Source organism: Sebastes fasciatus, chromosome 3 (genome assembly GCF_043250625.1).
Source record: "Sebastes fasciatus isolate fSebFas1 chromosome 3, fSebFas1.pri, whole genome shotgun sequence".
In the NCBI taxonomy this organism is placed as follows: Eukaryota; Metazoa; Chordata; class Actinopteri; order Perciformes; family Sebastidae; genus Sebastes; species Sebastes fasciatus.
The window spans coordinates 21,543,123-21,557,533 of NC_133797.1; the positions used below are offsets into that span (position 1 = coordinate 21,543,123).

At 38.7% G+C, this 14,411-nt stretch overlaps 2 protein-coding genes across 3 annotated transcripts; one reads left to right on the forward strand and one right to left on the reverse strand.

Moving 5' to 3' along the window:
• The first annotated feature begins 1,712 nt into the window (after window positions 1–1,712).
• On the forward strand, window positions 1,713–10,075 carry plrg1 (pleiotropic regulator 1). The gene is made up of 15 exons (XM_074629582.1): window positions 1,713–1,839; window positions 2,048–2,154; window positions 3,882–4,018; window positions 4,165–4,218; window positions 4,335–4,428; window positions 4,529–4,613; window positions 4,719–4,817; window positions 4,923–5,015; window positions 6,071–6,220; window positions 6,349–6,450; window positions 7,567–7,669; window positions 7,803–7,911; window positions 8,870–9,009; window positions 9,209–9,402; window positions 9,499–10,075. Exons 1-15 carry the CDS (start codon window positions 1,831–1,833, stop codon window positions 9,556–9,558), a joined length of 1,536 nt encoding a protein of 511 aa, XP_074485683.1. The 5' UTR covers window positions 1,713–1,830; the 3' UTR covers window positions 9,559–10,075.
• LOC141764382 (uncharacterized) lies at window positions 9,699–14,268 on the reverse strand. 2 transcript variants are annotated; one of them, XM_074629585.1, is made up of 6 exons: window positions 14,250–14,268; window positions 12,215–12,321; window positions 11,939–12,139; window positions 11,587–11,792; window positions 10,106–10,255; window positions 9,699–9,907 (listed from the first exon to the last, which is right to left on the reverse strand). In XM_074629585.1, exons 2-6 carry the CDS (start codon window positions 12,253–12,255, stop codon window positions 9,699–9,701), a joined length of 807 nt encoding a protein of 268 aa, XP_074485686.1. In that variant the 5' UTR covers window positions 12,256–12,321; window positions 14,250–14,268. The 2 variants fall into 2 exon arrangements, with proteins under 2 accessions (XP_074485686.1, XP_074485685.1); XM_074629584.1 differs by lacking the exon at window positions 14,250–14,268 and having other exon boundaries at window positions 12,215–12,479.
• Between the last annotated feature and the right edge of the window lie 143 nt (window positions 14,269–14,411).

The window sequence follows — 14,411 nt, forward strand, 5'->3', positions numbered from 1 at the left end:
AAATTTAAAAAGTATGTAATTCAATTATTCAAACTAAAGTGCTCTTCATAGAGAACCTTCTTTACCTGAAGTTGGTTTAACAAAAGAAAAAATATTCTTCTTTAAAGAAAGTTTCACCTGCTTTAATCCTCTGACATATATGTTTTTGTTTTTTTAAGCACTGACTTTAATTTGTTTACAAAAGAGTAACCTTAAAGTTTAAGGTTACTCTTTATAGCTCAGCCTCAACAGGTTATTCGCATTACTTTTCCGGGTGCCGACCCCAGAATAAACTGTCCAAGACTAACTGCAGGAACTATATAGTTAAATATTCAGTATCACTCAGGACACCAAAAACACTTTGTTACCGAATTATTTTGGCAGTTCTTATCAGAGTGTCACAGTTGTCAAAGTGTATTTTGATCCACATTTGGACAGTTTACTTTGCATTGTGTACTAGTAGTACTTGTTCCCATGCATCCTCCCACTCACCTCAATATCGACATGTAGAGTCCAAATTCCATCTGACTCATTTGTAGATGGTTGTGCCAAATAACAAATGCCCTTGTAGAAATGCCTAATATAGGATTGTGCAAGATTGTTTGGTGATGGCCCTACAAAGAATCAGCATAGCCACCCACACACTTTTCACAAACTAGGTACATTTCTTTGGCGTTGAAAGATTGGATAACCATTAATCAATGTACTCTGTTAGGCAAACATGGCTTCGTACACAAGGCAGGGGAACCAAACTTTGGCCTGTGCTCACTGCAAGTTACTCTCAGTATTATTGTATTAATATTGTATGTTGTATCAATATATACATAATAATTATAAGTGAAAAATGTTAATGTCATCTCTGGAATACATTGTTTTGTGCAAAAAGGAAGAGAGGATGTGTTCATTTGTTATTCTGCAGAACTGCATTGTAGTGATGTGTCGATCGTGAACGAGCCGGTTCAAAGAGCCGGCTCCTGTCCAAGAGCCGTTTTTTTTGTTGTTGTGCATGTGCACAACAACTGACTGTGACTGAATGGTGTATTAATGACGTCCGTGCGACTAATCAGGTGATGACAGACAAAAAAACTCCGATGTCTCCCCTGCGGGCACAGTCGGGAGGCGATAACATTTCTCTTTCTGCTTCAGCCCCGGCACCGACCCGCTTTTGCTGAGGCAGGAAAAGCCAACACTAGGATCAGCAGTGATTCATGGAGAGACTTTCGTCTGGTCAGCTAACATTACTGCCAAGCAGGTGAAATATAGAGTGATATTGTGGTTTTAGCTGACGTGTGTCACCTCACTGTTTTGAGCGATGCTCGTTCATGTCTATTTAGAGTGAGCAAGCGCGAGCAAGCGCGAGCCCGACGCTGACTTTCGTTGACTTAGCGGCCACAGGTGTCGCTGTTAACAAGCATTTCTGATTCTTACAAACACTCCCTTTAAGTGATATATCTGCACACATACCAATCATAGGTCAAAACAGCGCTAAATTTGGCTGAATTATAAAAAGGCAGAAGTGGTAAAAACGAAGAGCCGTTTGGGAGTCGAAAGAGCCGGCTCTTCTTTGGTGAGCTGAGTCAAATGATCCGGCTCACTAAAAAGACCCTGAATTCCCATCACTAGTCCACCTCCTGACCGGCAGGTGTCGCTGTGACGTAGCTCTAGCTGGTTGGTGGTGTTGTTTACCTCCGGGTCGAGCGGTCGTCTTGTGGTGCTCTGATGCTCCAGTGATGCTCCAGTGATGCTCATGTCTTCTGAATCGTGATATATTGTTGAGTTAGACCAAGTTATACTACTTTAAAGAAGTGGTGTCTTCAGCTTTAGTGTTTTATCCTCGTTCCTGTCACCACCATGGCCGAGGTAGGCCAAGCGTTCACGTCTTTGCGTGTCTTTCTCTTGTCGCTCCCGCTCAGGTGTTACACCATGTCGGGTCCGGCTAACTGCTGGATCACGTCTACGTTTACGACACGATTCATTGTCTTGTATAACTTATATTCAAGGATAGAGCGACTTTAAACTGTACTGGTTAAATATACATGTAATCGCATATCACTGTGTTCTTCTACAGGATGTCCAGAAGCACTCAGTCCATACTCTGGTCTTCAGATCTCTGAAGAGGACTCACGACATGTTTGTGTCCGACCACGCCAAGTCCATCGCACTGGATGAGGAAAGGTATTTCCTGGCAATTTACATTAATACGGGTTGCAGAGCTGTTTGAACTGTGTTTAATTTGTTTGTATACGTACATTTAATTATTCACAACTCTTTAACTGGGTTAGAAACCCCCCTTTAGTCTCCAGTGTTTAGTCTGGTCCAGTGTGATGAGTTTAAGTGCAGCAGTTTGCGTTGTAAATTAGAGCATCAGTAACGTTACAGAGGAAAACAACAGTGAATTAAACTTATTTCTGCTGTAATGATTATGATAAATCTTTAGGCTTGACAAAATTATTATTATAATAGATGTTTGCTTTCTATAATGTGTGTTTACTTGTAATTTAAGGCCAAACAATGTGAGCTTGTGTACAAAGCAACTATAAGAGATAAGAGGCACATAAACATCCCTTAAATGTTATTACAGTATTAATAAGGATATTATTAAATATTAATATCTATCATTATATAATACATATATTGCAATTAAAATATAGGGTTGGCTCATGTATAATGGGAAAACAACAGTGAATTGCACTTATTTCTGCTGTAATCAGGGTCTGAAATTAACCTTTTTCCTCACCTGCCACTGTGGCAGGTCACTGGACATTTCTACCGGCCACTAAGTCTGTGTGAAGTCTGCCACTTCTGAAATCTACAACGCTTTAAAACTGTAAACACTGAGTCAGTGGTACCAGACTGTAGAATTATGGAATATATCATGTAACCTTAATGCATGACTATATTTGGTAACACTTCATTTTACAGGTCTGCAAATTTCATGGTAATTAGGTGATAATTAGCAAGTTACCTATTTGAAATGTCTTTGTAATTACTGCCAAATTACCCCAATGTTTATCAAATATTTACCTCCAAAACCAAAACTAATATAAGACACTTCTGATCAGCACAAATCTCACCATTGTGTGACTTATTGTCTACACAAATGTAACCTGGTAGCTGATGTCATGATTCAGGGAGTTTTTAAAGAAATTTCAAAGAAGTTATTTGCTAATTATTATCTATTTACCAGCAGACATGGAAATAAAGCATATCAATTAACTTTGTATTCTTTTACTGGAAATGTATTAAATAAATTACCAGCTATTGGGAAATAGTGGAATATGATTATTAAATGTTTACAGTAAAGTCATTTTCAATAAATTTATAGGTAAATATTGGGGTAATTTGGCAGTAATTCACAAGAAATTTAAAAAAGGGTTGATTGCTAATTATCAACTAATTACCATGTGTGTTACCATATATTTAATTTAGGCTTTAGAATTGCTTTGTAAAAATAATATTTCTTAATATAAGGAATATATATCCCTACGCCTGCCCATTTTTTCTGCTTCCAACATAAAGTTCAAAATGTTCACTTGCTGTCTAATATATCCCACTCACTGCCAGGTGCCATTGTAATGAGATAATCAATGTTATTCACTTCACCTGTCAGTGGTCTTAATGTTATGGCTGATCAGTGTAGATCTTTTATATGATGAAGTACATGGATTGTCGGGTATTTAATTCACTGGATTAACCAAAATTAGATAAATTTTTAATATAAATCAGTATTATGATATAAAGTTGAATACCGTACCATGAGAGAGTATTTTATCCATATTGCTCACTTCTAGTAAAATAACCTTACTGTTCAAAGCAATGAACTGTATGTGGTTGTCAGACGATAACTGCTCATTCGCCAAGTAGAGTGAGCACATAAGTGATTTTGTCTCCTGTATTTGCAGCCACAAGGTGAAGATGGGCGTGAAACTGAAAGCCGATTATAGTGCAGTTTTACACATGCCTGTCCTGAAGGAAGGGAAAGACAGAGTGTCACAGCTTCCTGGCGGTATGCTAGGCCACCAGAGCTACACACAGCCAGGTGAGGATGAAACAAACACTGCTTTAGAAATGTTTTTGTTATTTATTTGGACTGATTTTAAGATAATTTCCTTATTATTTTCCTGAACACTGATGCTCTAAAGCTAGCTAATTTTCGGGTTGTTTCCCCCCCCAAATGTGTTTCAGGGGACGACCCAGAATACCTGATCACCGGGACACATGCTTATCCCTCTGGACCTGGTAAGTACAATGCTATTAATTTAACCAAGCTGCATGCATGTAGTTGTTCCGAGCCCATTCAATGAACTGGTTCAGCTTTAGTCAAGTGTTTTATACCAGTATTTTTCATTCAATAGGAGTAGCCTTGACTGCTGATACAAAGATGCACAGGAATCCAAGTGAGGCAGGAGTCCACTCTATGGCGCTGGCTTTGCCACCCTCACAAGCCAGGTAAACCTTTTTTTTTCCCCTCCACAATATGTTAGTTATAGTAAGTAAATTATTGGTAGTAATTTGGCATAAACAATATTCATGTGTTGTTGAATTTTAGGCAGGACGTGAGCCGCACTGCTGCCAGTGTTGGTGACATCCATCGACATGCAGGAGGAGCAGAGAGATCTCACCCGGCAGCTGTGGTAGGTCGCAGCGTATTTTCATGTGATGAGATATCTTGTTTACATTTGCTGTAAAATCCCTGAAAGATGTGCAGAGCTGACGATGATTGAATGTATTTATTTTAGTCGCTCTTGGAGGGAAGCGGCACCAGAAATTCTACGCTCGCAAGGAAAGCGCCAACTATGCCTAAACCCCAGTGGCATCCACCATGGAAACTGTTTCGGGTAACTAACTACGAATCATTTTAACTAAACACACTGATGCCAAAGCGAGGCATCTGGGATGTGTCCTCTGCGTTATTTTTAACAGTAGTTTGTTTTATCTGATAGGTCATCAGTGGTCACCTTGGCTGGGTGAGATCCATCGCTGTGGAGCCGGGGAATCAGTGGTTTGTCACAGGGTCTGCTGATAGAACCATAAAGGTGAGTAAAGCTGAAAATAACGATCATCTTCATTGTCAGTTTTTTCTTTGATTATTTCTTTTGTGTAAAAAATTTAAGCAATAATAACAGATGTTATCCAGAAGTTTTATCCTTTGAATCCTTTGATTGTGTTTATGTATAAGAACAATTCAATACAAGGAATTCGTAGCATGAAAGCTCCTTTTTGACTTTGGGAACAGCAGTTTTACAAAGTGATCGTAACTCGGGTCTACTTTCTATCTCCAGAGCTTTCAACCACATCCCATGGTTTTCATCAGCAAATTGAAGTTGACTCAGTTGTCATGAATTTATCTCAGTTTGGTCACATGATGACAGCTGAGACAATCTTTAACACTGATCAAGACTGAGGCTACGTTTCAAATCGCGTACTTTTTCTTTTTACTTTTAGTACATACGGCTGAAGTATGCATACAGGGACATAGGCTACTACTTCGTCATAACATTGCACCTTGAACTTTGACCCTCTTGTTCATATATCCAATGCGCAGAAGATTGTGTGTCAGAATAGCCAGAAAAGCATGCTGGCTTATAAAAAAAATACATAAAAACAAAATATGATCAGATGTAGTAGGACATCCTGGTATTTTTGGCATACTGCGTTTGACATACTATTGTATTTTTCCGGCATACTAAATAGTATGTTAGTGTGGGTATTGGAACGCACATTGAAATGTGGTTGAAAGAGAAAAATTAAGCGCGATGTCTGAGCACCCTTTAAGTTTGTAATCTTATTTCCCATCACCTAGTACCCTGGTACATTATATAATATTATTCTTAATCTCTAGAAATCCCCTGTCCTATTGATCCAGAATAGTTGATGGCAGCATTATTATTACACTCTGTTAACAGCCACATATACATTTTCTTTTGGACCCGCAAGCAATATCAAAAGCACTTTTTCCAGTATCTACATCTGCAGTTTTTATGATATTATGTCCCTCCTGTCACTTCAAGATGGCACTCTGGAGATACTGTTTCTAGAAATGCCCCATCATTGCTCATAGTATGACTTTAATGCTGTTTGTTCTTGACAGATCTGGGACCTGGCCAGTGGGAAACTGAAACTCTCCCTGACTGGACACATCAGTACAGTGCGCGGTGTGGCGGTCAGCAATCGTAGCCCCTACCTGTTCTCCTGTGGAGAAGACAAGCAGGTCAAGTGTTGGGATCTGGAGTACAACAAGGTACGACACCGTAATGAGAGGGAGGTTAATGTGATGGAGTTACTTGAGTCTTAAAGGGCCATAAAAAGACATTTCAGTTGATTTATGGTGTATGTTTTTTCTCCTGACGATGTTGATCTGTGTATTAGGTCATCAGGCACTATCACGGACACCTTAGCGCCGTGTATGATATCGACCTACATCCAACTATTGACGTGCTGGTAACGTGCAGCAGAGATGCCACAGCAAGGGTAAGCTCGGACTTTGTGTCTCTGACGTGTTCGCTGTTGAATGTGCGAATAATAACATTGAAGTGACTCAACTTTAACGTCACATGTTTATGTTTTAAGAAAGTATTCTCTCTTTCGCCAGTCACATATTTGTTTTATTCATTTACATTTCCTCTGTTACAAGTGAACCAAAGCATGTAAACAAAAGTCAGATGGATTTGAAAATGACTCGTCTGCTGGACACAGTTTTAAAAACATTTAGATTCAGATAACAGGGTTGTACAAACAAACTGAATTCCAGTTACTGAATGTTTTGCTAAGCATCCTGTCTGGTCTGCTCCTGACTCTGATTCACCCTGATTCACCCTGATTCACCCTGATTCACCCTCTGTGTGTTCCGTTCTTTATCTTGTGTTGTGCTTTCCAAGCGTGAATAACTATCAGATGTCTGCGTCTGTCACCTTATACCTATACAACAGTTCTTGAACAATGGAACAATAGTTAGATAATGAACAACATACTCATTCTGCATTTTCACTTGGTCGTGGTGTAGTTTTTTTGTGGCGTTGACCCCAAGTTCAGATTCTTTAATTTCTCCCACTTGAAAAACCTGAAGGAGGAAAAGTGTCTGTCTCTGCAGAATTAATGAATTAAAGTGGCAATAGACATTTTTTTTTTGCTTAAATCTCAAATTGTTCTCATCATTATGAAGTAAATCTTGATTGCACAATGTAATGGCTATAAAATAATGACACCGTTGCTGTTTAGATTGGTTCCCTATAAGTCTCGCTTTCACTACGCAATTCGTTCTGCTGCCCGGTACGATCTCCCGGGGAAATAAAGACTCAATTTACAGCACAAAGGAAGTGCGTCAACCATCGCGCAACCAAAATAGGAAGAGGATAGCGCTTTTGTTTTCCCTGCTAGCCATCCCAAGTTACCACAGAGTATCATTGCAAGTTCTTTGCGGTTACTATCCGTTATCAAAGTAACTGGGAAACAAAATGCAGTGTGTTTGTGTTATTGGTCGTTGCTAGGCTTTGAGGAAAACGGAAAGTGATCCGGTTGTTTGGGGGGGGGGTGAAAAGTTGTCTGTTTCCACTTTAAACTAAATGTATTTCTTCTCTGTCCATGCAGGTGTGGGACATCAGGACAAAAGCTAACGTGCACACGCTAACCGGCCACACCAACACTGTGGCCACAGTGAGATGTCAGGCTGCAGAACCACAAGTCATCACTGGTAAATACATTTTTATTTTTATTTTTGAATAAGAGGCTAAAAATACCATTATTCTCTATCATCATTAAAGTCGTAGCTGATTGGTTGGACTTTTACTATTAATCTGAGCTGACTTCTGGTTAACTTGTTGCAGGCAGCCACGATTCAACCATCAGGCTGTGGGATCTGATTGCTGGGAAAACCAGAGCGACTCTGACAAACCACAAGAAGTCTGTCCGAACTCTGGCGCTGCACCCCAGACAGTAAGTTACATAACCCTGACATATAGGGTTTGATTAGTTAGTGTTAAGTGTAGTCCTGAAATAATAACTCTATTATAGTCAACAACAGTTGCATATCTGATTAACTGTTATTAAACGTTAGCTGGTTTCTAATTTTTAGGAAATGTTAGGGTTGCACAATTAATTGATTATTAATTGCGATCACGATTTTGGCTTCCCACAATTATATGAACATGATCGACTGTGATATTGACGTTTAAAATGCTCCGCTCATAAAAAACTGCTGCGATCATATCAAGCGCTTCCCAAACTAACAGCCAGCCACCAGGGGGCGATCAAGATGTTTTGGTTTCACATTTGGGGAACTGTCATGCCGCTGCATCTACAGAGTAGAAGAGTAATGTTGTATATTACTCGTTTTAGAAAGCAGACGGGCAAAACTGAAATTAGGTGAAGAAGAACCTTATTTTAAGTTTTATTTTGATGCAAATATTTGTTAATCAGCAGGAATGTAGCACAACATGTTTATTGAAATGTGAAAGTGCAACAAAAATATTTTGTCCCTAAAATCAATGAATAATCGTGACAAATAATCAAGATCTCAATATTGATCAAAATATTCGTGATAATCATTTTGGCCATCATCGTGATGTGCAGCCTTAGGATTTGTTGTTTTTCTCAGTTTTGTATCAATAAATCAAATACATTTTGGGTTTCGAATTGTTCAAACAAAATAAACAATTTTAAAACTCTGGATCTGTTGAAATTTGTGATGGGCATTTGTCGTTTGCAATTTTACAGACTAAAAGCTAAATTGGAAAAACTAATCAACAATATAAAATGATAGTCAGTCGAACCCCTTTTTGAGATATTAGGAACAGTAACATGTTTCTGTTACAACATGTTATATCTGATATATCTTATTCTTATATATATATATTTTATTTTAACATGTCATCTTATTCCCTGTGTTTTCCAGATACACGTTTGCCTCTGGTTCTGCTGATAACATCAAGCAGTGGATGTTCCCAGATGGCAACTTCATCCAGAACCTGTCGGGCCACAACGCCATCATCAACACTCTGGCGGTTAATTCTGATGGCGTGTTGGTGTCTGGAGGTATTCAAAATAGCTACACTGTCGCTTGTGTTGTCTGCAGAAAATGTTTAACTTTGAATTCTTAATAATAGATGATCACGTTTTATTTGGGTTAATGATGACTCAATGATACAGGTATACAGGTGATTACAGGATTGGATTAGAAACACATTAAGGTCTGAATTGTGATGGATCGTACACGTTTTTTTTCTCCCTGTAGCCGACAACGGGACCATCCACATGTGGGACTGGAGGACCGGCTACAACTTCCAGCGGATTCATGCAGCTGTGCAGCCTGGATCTCTGGACAGCGAGTCGGGCATCTTCGCTTGCATGTTCGATAACTCAGAAAGCCGACTGATCACCGCAGAGGCGGACAAGACCATTAAAGTATACAAAGAGGACGACACCGCTGTAAGTTATACCATTATATATTTAAAGTTTAGATGTTAGTGTTAGTTCCCAGGGCTGCAGATAAATAATTTGACAACTCTGTTTTCTTTCTTGCAGACGGAAGAAAGCCATCCAGTCAACTGGAAACCAGAAATCCTCAAGAGAAAAAGATTCTAATCATTTTTTATTTGTTCCTCTCGTCACAGTAACAAAGTTTAATTTTATTTCTACCAAACCTCCTGTTGTAGATACACCCATCAAGTTTTGTTTGCTTTTTCTTAATGTGTCTTTGACAGAAGCGAGCACATTGTCCTGTTTTACTCCAAATACCATTTGCAGTCTTCATTGTATGACGTTAGTCCGATAAAGTGGCCATGTTGGACGGCGAGGAACCGCCCCGAGTGTTTGTTCTTGATGATGACGGCTCTCTGGTGGCTCTGGTCCGTCTGATCCACCAACATCAGCCACTCTTCACACTCAGACGGGCTGGCCTCAGAGTGGACCTGGTTCCTGCTGGGGTCAAACCCTGCAGAGGGACAGATGGTGCGAGGAAAATCAGTTTGGAAAAAAGAAAAAAATGTATTGACTCAAAATTGCCAGTTGTTCAGACACGTAAACAAACGACGCCATTTTTTCCAATTTGCAATGTGAAGTTTATTTTGTTCCGTTTAATAAAAAACTACATTTTTCACATCCTTGCTGTTTCAGTAGTTTGTGTACTTACCGAGGTATCTGTTGGTGACAACGTTCCTGTAGTACTTGCAGCCGTTACCCTTAATCTCCACCCAGTAACATTGATCTCCAGCTGTCTCATTGAGCTCCACCGTGTTTCTGGTGTCACCAGTTGGGTGGATTATCTGCTCATCACGCTCACCTGTGAAATTATTATGTCACAAGGCACAAGAGAAGGCATCGCATACACTAGATTTAATGCAGTTAAAGCAGCTGTAGGTAGAAATGGAGCAGATAATTAAAAAAATATATTTTTATAAAACGGTCACTATATCCTGACAGTAGTGCATGAGACAGGTAATCTGAAAAAAGATATGTGCCTCTGTTTCCTCCGATGCTCCTAATGGCATCTGCAAGATTTCACAGACCGGAGGAAAACAACCAATCAGAGCCGAGCTGGAGCCTGCCGTTTCTGAGCAGCTGTCAATCACTCACAAACTCCGATCAAACGGTCAAACTAGGCAGCGCTGATCAAATATGAATCAATATTCTGTTACTGTAATGCCTATTTCTCTCTTAAAATGTTTTCAGAAACCTCTTGTAGTGTACTGTTTAGCTGTAAAATGAGAACGTTTGTGACCCGGCAGCCATGTTGAGATCAGTTGAGGAAGTACCAAGCACCGCCCACCAGCCGGAGCACAGCCAATAGGAACGCTTCTCTCTCTGAAATGACCTGTGATTGGCCAAAGTCTGCCGTCATGGGCTAGATTTTCCAAAGTCTGAAAACAGCCATGAGGAGGTGCAGAAGTCTAGTTTTCTCTCAGAACACTTGAATTACAATATGCTGAAAGGTTGACATTTTTGCCCAATAATGCCAAAAAATTTACTGCCTACTGAAGCTTTAGGTTTCAATATGCAAGGCCCAGGTTAAAGGGTTCACCCCAATTAACCTTTGGGTCTTCCTCAAGTGATATCTAGCAAGGTTTAAATAGTTTTGAACTTTCAATTAGTTTTTATTTTAGTTTTGACTTTTCAATTTTCACAGTGCGTTTGCTAGTTTTAGTTTGGTTTCAGTTTTTCAGAAATGTTTAGTTTTCATATTTAGGTTTAGTTTGTTTTTGTTAGGACCAGGTATAGTGTCTCACTATAGCTGTATACACAGAATACATGTGTAGGAATGAATGTTGAATCTTTGCACTACTTTAGTGTCCGATGTGAACGATTGCGATATAGTGTCATCTCCTGGAAGGTCAAGTCCGTTCAATTTCTGTGGTTCAATGTCACAAGAGTTGACAGAAATTCATGCTGTCTCCTTTTGTAGGTAGTTATATATAAGAGCTAAAAATACTAAAACTGAAAGGAATTTACGTGAACAGCTATTGAAACTACTTTCTACTGAACAAAAAGTCCATGTGAAAACTGTTTACAGTGTGTCAAATCACCCCAGAGATGGCAGTGAAATTTTGTACAGATATTCATGGTGCCCAGAGGAACATTTGTTTTTCGTTAAGCGTTTCATAACCACATATCTACCCGAGTCAAGGATGTAGAGCTTTGAGAGAGCATGACGAAACCCTCGTCCCGGTTTCTTCTTCAGTCTGGGTTTCGGTGGTTCTGGCTGATCCACCTCCTCGCTTGGCGGTTCTTCAACTGCCAGGAGGTGACCGGCGTTAAACATGATCTCCTCCTCCAGAGACCTGAGGCACATCTCAAAGCTCTCCTCATCCTTCTCTGCATTTCTAAAAGGACAACACCATGGATGGTAAGATACAATCCAATCTCTAAAATACACTTCATTTGGCTGAGAATACACAATTTGTACCAACATTAATGTTCATAAGTGGTTTAAAATGTGTCCCCTGTCCTCTTTGAAAGGCCTCCTCACCTGAAGTCCGACCACAGCAGGCCTGCAGTGATCAGTCCCAGCCACTCACTGGCCTCCCAGTTGTTGGCCACCATGACCGGCACCATGATGACCTCCCTGGTGTCTGCGTAGTTGAGCTCTTTCTTACAGCTGCGGGAGGCCTGGTAAGCTGGAGTCAGGAACGGACAGATCACCACAGCCTCCTCCACACCTGCAGCCATCCTGAAAACACACAAACACATCTGACTCACTGCATTTAATTCATCCCATCAGTGATTAGGATTCCTCTGAACTCACGAGTCGTTGATGTTCCCCGTCACCCCTCCTTCGATATCCATCCACACTGGCAGACCATCGTCTTTGAGGCGGTTGTATATCTTTCTCACCAGAGTCTGGTCGTCCCACTGGTAGGAGAGCATAATATGAGACGGCATTTTCCCTCTTTTTCACTCAAATAATCTGTGAGAAAATAAATCCTGTATGAAGCTTGTGTCTGTGGTGGAGTTTGTGGAGTTGCTGAACAAACTGACTGAGACAAAGGGAGACTCTGTAGCTATGCTGCTTGTTTACTACAGCTCAGATTACATCTGTTGCTTGGTTACAGCACTTGCAAGCACCGATGGGAGGCTGCATGATGGCTGCTAAGCACCTGCAGGACCAATGAGGCGATGATAATCAAGGTGCTGATAGAGCTATATTACCAAATAACGAATGTCAAATCGAAGGCCTCGTATCATTTATTAGGTTATTAATTGATGTGGATTACACGGTGATTTTTTTGTTATTCTTCAGGATAGTTTGGAATGATTTAGACAACTTTGACACAGACACTTGGCACTGTTATCGAACTGAAACTTTTCCATGTTTGGTGTTATTTTGAGCTTATTTCAGTCAATTATTTTATTTAGAAAATATATTTACAAAGCATTTCAAGTATTTTTTATATTCATAATTATTTAAAATGTTACAGACATACTTTATGTGAAATTAATAATAGTTTTTTTTACTTTTATTTATTGTATGCCCTGCCTTATTCTTATTTTATGTACTTACTTACTTATTCTGTTAGAATCTGTGCTGCTGTGCAACTGCAATTTCCCCACGGGGATAAATAAAGTGCTATCCTATCCTATCCTATTAGTGACATTTAAAACAGAGACCATCAAGAATTATAAAAATTAGAGAATTATTAAAAACAAAAACAAAAATTGGTCAGATAAACTTGATCAAACTCAAATTAAAGTTAAACCTTCCAATGTGCCTGCAGTTATCTTTTTTTTTTACCAGCAGAGGGAGCCACCTCAATACTAGATGAACTTTTGCCAAAACAGAACCTTTTTTAAACATTTTATTTGTTTGATTTCTTCTGACCACTTCACCTAAATCAGGCTGTCTGAATTACAGATTGTAGCCTATTAACTCAACTTTCGTACTACAGTTCTCTGCATGACTTTTATCTTGATTTCCTCTACTTCCAGTGGCGGCCGGCCAATAGAGTCACACACAAAAAACATTACTACTACTACTACTAATAATAATAATAATAATAATAATAATACAAAATTATATAAATTTTCAATATTTGTGTTTTAAATATGGAATGCACCCTGTAATATGTGTAATTTTATTGTAATATGATTATATTTTGTATTAATAATCTGAATCTGTAAAGCAAGTACATTTTATACTGTTGTGTTTTTAAAAGCATTATTTACTCTTCCTGTTGGAATAAAATATTTGTTAATTATTTAACTGCAAAGTAGTAATGTGTTTTTGATTCCTTCACTTTTTTTGCATTAAATCATACCAGGATGTTTGCTGAAATTGCTTGCATGTGCACTGTTAAGAATTTCCCAGTAAAATAACAGTAAAGAACTGGCAGCAGGGTTGCCTTTATGTTACTGTAAAATTAACATTATTATACTGTCGATGAAATTTACAGCTTTGTACTGTTTTTTATTTATTAATTTCACAGTATTTTACAGTTAATTTACTCTTTAAAGATACATTATATAGCTGTTTTTCACCTTTCTTTTACATTATCTTACTGATTTGTTTTAATGCACTATTTATTTTTTACATACATTTTAATAAACATTATTTTTTGCCTAGATGAATAGACTTAACAGGTTACAGACATAGGAATAGTCACACTAAATACAATTAAAGGCACTTGTTAGGAAAAAGGCTATAATAGACTTGTTGACACTTTTCCCAAAATGTCTGTCTATAGCTGGCTACAAGCACAGAATGCAAACCATAACAACATTTGAGTGAAGAACAATAAAGCTATTCACTGATTTTACAATCATGTACAATGTGCAAGCCTCACATGTGCAGATCAGGTCCCAGAATTAAACAAATACTGCATGAAACTGTTACTGATGATACTTTAGACAGCTGATCAGCAGTAAAGTGATGTTTTTTAAGAATGCATTATAGTTCAGTTAAAAAATATTAACAGGTTTTATTTTGTATTAACAGTGAAGCACTG

Bases quoted from the DNA above. Each gene is read 5' to 3' on its own strand.
- plrg1 (XM_074629582.1), top strand. The intron at 2,155-3,881 runs GTATTTCCTGGC...CTGTATTTGCAG, and splicing joins ATCGCACTGGATGAGGAAAG to CCACAAGGTGAAGATGGGCG. The intron at 4,614-4,718 runs GTAGGTCGCAGC...TATTTATTTTAG, and splicing joins GATCTCACCCGGCAGCTGTG to TCGCTCTTGGAGGGAAGCGG.
- LOC141764382 (XM_074629584.1), bottom strand. From the start codon at position 12,351: ATGCCGTCTCATATTATGCTCTCCTACCAGTGGGACGACCAGACTCTG. The intron at 11,793-11,938 runs GTGAGGAGGCCT...TTGTCCTTTTAG, and splicing joins CTGCTGTGGTCGGACTTCAG to AAATGCAGAGAAGGATGAGG. The intron at 10,256-11,586 runs GTAGATATGTGG...ATAATTTCACAG, and splicing joins GCTCTACATCCTTGACTCGG to GTGAGCGTGATGAGCAGATA.